Genomic DNA, 9,784 nt, shown 5'->3' with positions numbered 1-9,784 from the left:
GAAAGTCGAAAAGAAATTTGGAAGTGTCCTGACCCCAGAAAATACAGAACCAGAAAACCAGGGCCATTAGTTAGGAAAGTGTGTCATCAAGGTGTATATCTTGGCCAAGTTCCTGCAGCCAACTCCAATGCCAAGCCCCGCTTCCCAGCTTCCCGTTGGTGGCTGCGGAAGAGGAAAATAAGTTGCCATTAAGAGGCCAAGATGGCAGGGGAGTGCACAGGGGGAGGCACATCAAAGCGGGGAGAGGTGAAGTACTCCCAGGTGCTCTATTTTAATCGTTACATTTAAAGGGATCCTGTTCACTAAGACTTTTCTTTGCTTGGGGTGGATGCTCAGTGTGAGTGGGAAGGCGCGCCCCTGTGGCTTCCGAGGCTCAACCTTCTGTGAGGAAGAAGGAAATCAGGCGCCTCCTCCGCACTCCCCATCTCTCAGGGCACAGGGCTGCCCCAAGGCTTTCCTGAGCCCGCCAGGCTGGAGGGCTACGTGGGACGAGCTCCGGACCAGGTGCAGCTGGGGACGCTGGTGGATCCCCTTTAGAGTCCAGGTAGCAAGCCCCGCAGAACCGCCGCGGCCCTTCCAGAAATCTCTGCATCGGTGCTACCAGCACCGGCAGCGTTCGGCTCAGAGAGTCCCACGCTGGGCAGGAAGAGGGGCTCCGCAACCCATCCTTAGCTCTAGGTGGAGCAGGTGGCGAGCAGCCACGGAGCCCCGGCAGGCGCGGGCCGGTGGGCATCCTCCTCTGCGCACACCCCACGCGATTTCAGGGGGCTGAGTGGCCGCGGATCTTGGCGGCCGGCCGTGCGGTGTGCTCCGCTCAGCCCGGGTGCGTTCAACGTCACACAGGAGCTGCTCCGCTGGGGTCACCGGACGCCTTTTCTGCTTTCCGGGATCCACAGGCTGAGCGAGCGAGCCAAAGCCATCTGCACGCCCCGCTCCTATAAATAGCGCTCGGGTGCCCTCTCGGCGCTGTCCCTCCAGCCTGCGCTGCGCGCCAAGACACAAAGTTGTACGCAGGGACACAGGAACCCAGGGCAGCAGGCGCCCTGCACCTTAGAACTGATTCCGAAATTTGGTGCTTTCTGCGTGGGGGCCTGGATTGAGCCGCCTACCTGCGTCGGAGTGACACCGGGCTTTGGGGGAATTTTTGACCAAGCCCAAGTGTGAGTCGCTAGCATTCTGTCCATGAACACAACCTGGTGTTCTTCTCATCCCCGGAAACACCTCCTGCCTCTGTAATTTGTTCCTGCGCCAGCCAGAGTCCCTCGGACAGGACCGACACCCACACCGCTTGGCACCCGCCACCCTGGCGTTTCCTCGCTGAGTCCTGTCTTCAGCTCTGTGCTTCACCCGGGAGTACTTGGGTTTGGGGTGAGAATTTATTTTGTTCCTTTGAGGTGTGATCGAGAGGGTCTGGAGACTTTTTAGATGTCAAGGGACAAGTGTGGCTGCAGGAGCCCCAGGCAAAACTGATTTTGGGGCGGAGGACATTAGAGTAGGGAGTTCTGCATGAGCTGCTTAAAGGACAAAGGTAACAGAACCAGTCAGACAGCTCGAAGGGAGACTTCAACCCAGAGAATTGGTGGAAGTGCGTGCGCCGCCGCCGCTGCCGCCGCCGCCTCTCCTGCAGCGCTGTCGATTTAACCACTGGCATCTTCCCGAGCTCCGGGATCCCGGGGTAGCAGGCGCCGCCCCGGAGCAGAAGAGCCAAGCTGCGGCTTGCGCACCCGGCTCACCATGGGCTCCGCGCGCCGGGCGCTGTCCGTGGTACCGGCTGTTCTGCTGGTTCTCGCACTGCCTGGGCTGCCTGTCTGGGCACAGAATGACACTGAACCGATCGTGCTGGAGGGCAAGTGTCTGGTGGTGTGCGACTCGAACCCAGCCACAGACTCCAAGGGATCATCTTCTTCCCCTTTGGGGATATCGGTCCGGGCAGCAAACTCCAAGGTGGCCTTTTCGGCGGTTCGGAGCACCAACCATGAACCATCCGAGATGAGCAACAAGACACGCATCATTTACTTTGACCAGGTCAGACCCCCGAGGGATGCAAGGTGCCCGGTGCGTGGGTGGTCTCAGGGGAACTGCCTGCCCAGATTAAGCTAGTATGCTTAGGAAGGACGTGGCGAGATCATTTAAGCAGCCACCTCCCTGAAGATATCAGTCTGAAACTTGAGCTGCCGCCCTTCCCCAACAACCGCAGCCCCCATTCCTCCTTGGTGTCTGGCCGAGGCCAGGCCAGTGCAGTGGGGTGGTTTGGGAGCGCAGAGGCAGGCACCTGGAGATGAAGACAAGTTTAGCAGCAACAGGTCATCAGGGGCTGAGGGAACACTGTCCCTGGATGCTGCTATCTATTGGTAGAGAACTTGGCCCTCTGGCTCAGACTTAGCAGCAGGTGCCCTGGAGATGTTGTGACGGGCCCTAGAAGACAGCCGTAAACGTTTGAATTGTGTTTCCTGGTGGAAGCTCATCTCTCCAACGAGGACTCCACAAGATGCAGGGACCCTCCCAGGTGGAAGCAGAGGATTGGGGGTGGGGTTCTGGGGCCAAATATCACCTCCAGGGCTAGAAGCTGAGTTCACTATGCAGAGTCCAGGGTGGCTGGATCAGCACCACCCTGCCTGGTGTAGATCAAAAGCCCTTCTTGCTACTACTTAGAAAAGTTGTCCACACAGGAAGAAAGGGGATTGACTAATTGTAGCTTGGGTAGGTAAGTGCTGGGGAGCTGGGTTACCTTTCCTAGGCTTGGTTCGGTTTCTGCAGGGCATTGTAAGTTGCTGAGGAGACACAGAATTTGAGGTTGCGGGGATGGGGCTGAACTGATGAAGAGTGGCTCAGCGCTGCGTGGACTGGAGTGATGAGCAACCGCAGGTTATCGGTTTAGCAAAGCCTCCTAGGGCAGAAGCCCAACTCCAGCATTTTGTGTCCAACCCCAACAGTACCTGGAGACTGTCTAATTCTAAAGTCATAGTTCACAGCTGTATGCAGAGCCCAGTGGGCAGGTTAAGTGAGGCTGTGGGATGTGCCAGAAAAGACTTGGGTGACATTTGTGCTTCTTACTTAATTCTAAGTAATACACCTGCCAGCTGGTCAGGGACAGAAATGTCTCCCTAGAGGGTCAGTATGGGATAACTATAAATTTAAAAAAATGAATTAAGTAGTCCCTTTGGAGATTTTGGTGCAGCATTTAACAAAGTGATAGAAAGAAAGCATACCACCACCCCTGGTTGCTGTTTTAGTGCATTATCTAGATGTTGGAACCCTGTGGACACTGTGCTGTCTTTGTTTGGGCATTCTTTTCAATGACCTTCCCATCAATTAGAAGAGGAAAGGGATTTTTCTTTTGTTCAGGGAGTCATGCATCTTAGAGACAACAAGACACATTTAGTTATAAATCTTGATGTGCTTGGATGCTTCAATTACCCTGTGGAGTCCACATCCAGCTTCGTGTTTACTAATCAACACTAATCAGGCACCTCTATTTTGTTAATGAAGGATGCCTCTTGTATCTGAATCAGGAAGTCTTGGCTAAGCACCTTATATTATTTTGAATGTGCTGGGAAAAGATGTTTTTGTCAACATTTTGTCTAGGAATCTTTCACAGTTGGTGATGGTACTGTAGGAAGTCCGTCTGATCTCAGGTCAGAACAGAGAGCTGCTGCTTATGGGGAATAGGTTCAGATCTCAGTCAAATTGCACATATATTTGTATTTCAAGCAGGGCTGAGCCTGGTGCATTTACCTAAACATTCTAAGTATTCTGACATCCTGGTGTGCTGTGTAGAGGCAGTAGTGTGCTCTGAGGAAATGATGCAGGAAGTGTGAGTGTAGTAATTTCAACAAGATGACGTTTAAAAAAGATATCAACAGACTGATTCTGAAAAACGGAAAATACATCTTTAGAGACACATCTGACTTGTATGGATTTATTCCTTGGTGAGACATGAAAGAAAGCCTTCTTGTTTAGTTCTGGCTCTTATGCTCTCTCAGAAAGGGACTTACCTCTGAGACACTGAAATTTAACTGAGGACTCACTGAAATACCGAGTTAATGTCATAACCAGCCCACACATCGTGGGATATAAGGTGTGTTACGGCTTTCTTAGAAACAGTGCTTAACTTCACTTTTCACTTTTGACCCTTAAACTTCAAATGGACTTTAGGTGACTGATAGGATCAAACAAGACACTGAAAAACACAGAAAGGCCACTTAGTTTACTGTCTGCCGCATCCATGCCCTTCTCTTGGCATCCAGCCAGGGCTGACTCATCACCAATGTATCATGTTAAGGCTTAGATGGCAAATAAACAAAATGAATGGCCGTGGATTGAGGAGAGCCCTGGCAGAGGCTTGGGGATGAACCTGGCTTTCCCAGCTCTGTGGTAGCAACTGTTGGTGTCATGGATTACACCCCATGGTGGAGGAGGTACGCCTCTGTGAGGTGTCCAGGGATTGCTGCAGAGAGCCCATGGATGTCGATTGGCTGGCTGGATAACGTCACTTCTGGACATCGGGAAGGCTTATAGACTGTGGAGATATAACTGTGGCAGATGCCTTCCATCTGATCCTGTGTAAAGCTAATACAAACCTTCATATGTTGCTTTGATGACCCTAAAGACATCCGGCCTGGAAACTGAGGCATGAATACAACACTGTTGTTTTATTTTTATTTTTGCCTGTACTATTTAAAAGGTAGAAGAACCTTCCATTATGCACATCTGTTTCCCAAGTCACTTAAGAGGAAAGAAATAGGATTAGCTATTTTATTCTCTATTGTTTCTAAAGTTAGTTATTGAAAAAAAAAGAAAGGGAGGAGAGAAGAAGAGAGAGAGAATGAAGATATAAAGGAAAGAAGGAAAGGGGAGGGAGGGAGGAAGAAAGGGAAGGAAGGAAGGAGGGGAAGAAGAGGGAATTTGTTTTACTCGGTCAAAAACTATAATAATTTACCACTATTTACTGTTTTTATCTGTAGATCTTGGTTAATGTGGGCAATTTTTTCACATTGGAGTCTGTCTTTGTGGCACCGAGGAAAGGAATCTATAGCTTCAGTTTTCATGTAATTAAAGTCTACCAGAGCCAAACAATCCAGGTATGTGCTTCGACCTGCATGCTCTCTGCTCCTGCATTCAAGTATTCACTCAAAGATATGCTTGCATTAATTGTCCACCCTTTTCATTTATTTTCAAAACATTGAATTTGCATTTTTCCTTATAACATCCATTTGGGCATTGACAAAAGGCACATAGAAAAATAAGCAATTGAAGTTATTACTCTGATTATAACCTGATATAAAACAAAACAAAATAAAACACAGCTCAGCAAAATCTTTGACACAAATATCTACAGAAGATCTTGATTTTATCTCATTCCTAAACAAAAGTTATTCAAATTTGTAAGGAAAAATTATAAAACTTTACGAATGGGTGTTAAATAAACAAAACAAGCTTGCTATCATTTAAAAAAATGAGATAAACTATTGAAACAACAACAATAACAAAACACAGCTTGGCAAAACCTTCATGACACAAATCTCTACAGACGATCTTGATTTTATCTCATGCCTGAACAAAAGTTATACAAACTTACAAGGAAAATAAATCTTATAAAAATGTACAAATAGACATTAAATGAACAAAGCAGATTTAGTAAATTTAAAAACCATGAGATACAATTATCCATTGAAACCAAGCTACCAGGGAATGGCTGATACTTTTGAGAAAGGATGCACCTAGCGCATCATGCTACAGTTTAGTTTTGGTCCTCCTGTCCCAGGAACTTCTTCCCAGTTGCAGTTGCGTGGTTAGTGATGGGTCTTGTGTTGTGCTTGTTCAGACAAGCTTGGTCTTACACACTAGAGAAGATACAGAGATATTTATTGTAGTATTAAAATAAATCAATAGTAAACAATGATACGTGTCTATGGAATTCTAAGATATATTGAATGTTTAGCATTTGTATTACACTTTGTGTCTCTGTGGTTAATAGATAGCATGGTCATCTGTCACTTTTTTATATCCCAGTGACTTGATCAGTTGACCAACTTTAGATTGAATCTCTTCCATATTAATTTTAACCTAGAAAAAGAGAGTGTGTAAAGATCACATCTATAGCTAGAGTTTTCCTGCCTTGCCCACAGTCAGGACAAATCTCTGTCACCCCCCAGTCCCACAGCTGCTCAGACGCAACCAAGTAAACACAGAGACTTATATTGCTTACAAACTGTATGGCCGTGGCAGGCTTCTTGCTAACTGTTCTTATAGCTTAAATTAATCCATTTACATAAATCTATACCTTGCCACGTGGCTCGTGGCTTACCAGCGCCTTCACATGCTGCTTGTCATGGTGGTAGCTGGCAGTGTCTCCCTCACTCAGCCTTCCACTTCCCAGAATTTTCCTCCCTCCTTGTCCCGCCTATACTTCCTGCCTGGCCACTGGCCAATCAGTGTTTTATTTATTAACATATTTGCCATACAGAACATCCCACAGCACACATCTGCTTCCCTGGAAACTCTGACATTTCAAATGACTTTTGTTGTCGCTCAAATTTCAGAAAAGGAGATACCTACTCAAATGCTGGCAGAATCTGGCTATGTCTGACTTTGTCAGGTCCCAACATTGGGAAGCCCCCTCTCCTCTTTATTACCAAAAAGTTGATGCTGAGTATGTGAGGTCAGTACAGTAGTTAGCTTTGTTTACAGGCTGAAGGAAAGCCAGTTTTCACATGACTAGGTGGCTGTTTGGATGGCATTATTTTTGTGGGTACTTAAGGAAATTTCCATAGTAACACACACACACACACACACACACACACACACACACACACACACACACACACAAAATATACACACAATACACACATACATTAAATCTGACCCCACGTATGTCCAGTTTGAAGGGAAAGGAGACTATTTCCTGAGTAACAAATGTTTGACCATTTCCTAGCACATGTTTTGATTTTAAAGGGAGCTGGTCATCTTTCTCCTTCCAGGTGAACTTAATGTTAAATGGAAAACCGGTCATATCTGCATTTGCTGGGGATAAAGATGTGACCCGAGAAGCCGCCACTAATGGAGTGCTACTGTACCTGGACAAAGAAGATAAGGTTTACCTAAAACTAGAGAAAGGTAACTTGCTTGGTGGCTGGCAGTATTCCACGTTTTCTGGTTTTCTGGTGTTCCCTCTATAGAACTCAACTTCTCCGTGATGCCCATGAGTGAGAGCACCCACCCCTGGCTTCTCAGAAGACCACTTTTCACCCTTGGATTGATGTCTCTTATTGTTTTGTTCGTGAGTGACTATGGATTCTCTTTAAGAATTCTAGACCTGTCTGGACAAATGCAAAGTGTCACAGATTATTTTCATGTGTGTGCCAGTTTCCTCACGTGTGAATCAGGACTCCAAAGCTGGAAATCCCTAAATCTGCTTACAAGTTAACAGTCAGAAGCTGTCTCAAGGTTCGTCTGCTTAGTTTCCTGATGTTACTGCATTGTGTTTTTCATTTCTTTGTTTTTGAAAGACCAGCAAGTAGGTCTGAAAGTTAGAAAACTTGGAAGTTCTGACTTCAGTGGTGATTATGGGACTGCCAAAGACTCGTATATTGTGTGGATACAACGATTACACTTGTTTTCTTTTTATTACAATTACTTTGGAATTGGTTCGTTTTGTTCTCTTAAGGTAACTGGGATTGTACTTTAGTGACTGGCATAGTGTTTTCTCTACCTATAAGGTAACAAATGGCTTGCCTCAAAATGTACCTTAACTCTGAGCTCACCTACATGACCTCCCTCCTGCTCCCTAAAATGTACCTTAACTCCGAGCTCACCTACATGACCTCCCTCCTGCTCCCTAAAATGAATGCTCCATAGTTGTATTTTAATTATATATGTGAAAGAGTCATATTTTCCAAATTATATTTTCTAATAGGAAAAATAGATCATAATCTGACAAATACAAAGTTACTTACCCCAATTCTAAGTGTTCAGTCCCCAAACCTTGGCAAAATAGCTCTCCTTGGTAGAAAATCTTACACTTTATTGCTCAACTTTAATTAACGTGATTGATAATAACCACTTTATTAAAACCATAGGGCATTATTTTCCCCTTCAACATGACCACTTTATTAACTGGAGATGGTATGCCCTTGTTTTTAATTATATCTATTTTTCAAATCTCCTGTTGTGTTTGAAATATCATCTGGTTTTGCCTTAATTCCTTAACTTGTATATATATATATATTTATCTGTTCAGCTAATATTAAATCCAGATACTCCATAACAAAATTTAGTGCAATATCTTATTTCGTTTTTTGTATAGGTCATATGAATTCATAAAATGATTTATGTCTCTGTTGCAGAATAAAGATTATTACATGTTAGTGGGATGGTTGGTTGGTTCCTTTCGGTTCTGGGAATGTGTCTTCTATGTAGTTTGTCCATTTTCCACTATCTTCCCCCTTCCTGGGTCCTCCCCCCAACTTCCTTCCTTTTTCCCTTCCCTCTCTTCTTCTAGTTTCTCCCTGAAGTTAAAAACAAAAACAAAAACCTTTCCTGAGTTTTCAGGTAATGTTCTTTGAGTTGATATAGGAAATCTTTACTGTATTTAATCTGTCCAAATCTAGGAGTTGCAAGTTTGCCAAAAGGGAATTGATGAATTTAGGAAACTCTCCCTTCACAAGGACTTGTGAGGAAAATGAAGTTAAAAAGATGTCTTGAAATATCACGAGGAAATATCCAGGGATGAGTGAGTGGTGGCCAGTATCAAGGCTGCTATCTCCAGAGGACTTCAGCCCACAGTACTCCTCCTCAAAGGGGGAGACAAAATTTCTATGACTCTGGGGGTAGTGGTGGCTCCACTCCAGGTCTGTGGCCCTGCTGCTGGCAAGGGTCCTCTGGTAGCTGGAACCAGAGGAACATGCTACAAAGAGACTCACACGGGTACAACTTCCAGAGTCTGTGATTAATTTCCAAGTTAGGATGTTCAGTCAGCTCCAAAAAGACATCTCTTTTTCCTAGAGAGAGCTCTTTGCAGATACTGGTGACAATCCCTGATGCAGGTTGTCCCCTGCTGGTTTTCAGTTAATAGCCCTGATTTTATAATTTTGAAAAAAAAACCCCAAAACAACAAACTCATATTGCACACAGAGAGAGAGAGAGCAAGGGCAGTGTTCATCCACAGGCCAGTGGAACCCTCTAACCATGCACCACTCTGCCTAGCAGATACTTTCACCCCATCTATGCATACTGAGTCTGCAACTGGCCATCACAGCAGGAGAATCATAAGTGAATAGATCTGTTAGTCATTATTTTGGCAACATGAGTCAAGAGTATCAAAGTGACCAGTCGACACCTGTGGCAGGATGGAGCAAGTTAGGCTGTTATTAAAATAGGTCAGTGTATCAACATGTTTCACAAATGGACTTGTAGCCATCTTTGAGGGCTTGTCCTTATCTTTCTTGATTCTTCTGAACATAAAAATACATTGGTGAAGCTCTGAGCTTTAACTCCCAAGTTCTAACATGTGCCTCTTAGGATGCAGAATCCATTGTGTATTGGGGGATGATGTGAGACCGCGGCTATCAGGTGTAGAGGTCTGTGATGCTGGAGCCCAAGTGTAGAGGTCAGGCCAGGATGAGAGCCATTGAGGCTCATCTCAACTAGGTTCTAGGAGGTGGAGAGCTATCACAAACTCATTGTTCAGAATGTAAAAATGGCATAAAAGAGCGAAAGTCAGAGGTGGGATGACTTAGTCAGAAAAAGCACTGACTTTGGGTAGATACAGGGTGTAGTCCTGTAA

General features: G+C 45.4%; 1 protein-coding gene across 1 annotated transcript; it reads left to right on the top strand.

The window, feature by feature from the left end:
• The first annotated feature begins 229 nt into the window (after nucleotides 1–229).
• Nucleotides 230–8,366, top strand: Cbln4 (cerebellin 4 precursor). Its single transcript, XM_052725019.1, has 3 exons — nucleotides 230–2,025; nucleotides 4,965–5,081; nucleotides 6,981–8,366. The coding sequence occupies exons 1-3, from the start codon at nucleotides 1,735–1,737 to the stop codon at nucleotides 7,176–7,178; spliced, it is 606 nt and encodes a 201-aa protein (XP_052580979.1). The 5' UTR covers nucleotides 230–1,734; the 3' UTR covers nucleotides 7,179–8,366.
• The last annotated feature ends 1,418 nt before the right edge of the window (nucleotides 8,367–9,784 follow it).

Source organism: Peromyscus californicus, unplaced genomic scaffold (assembly GCF_007827085.1).
Source record: "Peromyscus californicus insignis strain IS unplaced genomic scaffold, ASM782708v3 Scaffold_7__1_contigs__length_154581171, whole genome shotgun sequence".
Taxonomy (NCBI): Eukaryota; Metazoa; Chordata; class Mammalia; order Rodentia; family Cricetidae; genus Peromyscus; species Peromyscus californicus.
This window is presented reverse-complemented; position numbering and strand designations above follow the sequence as displayed.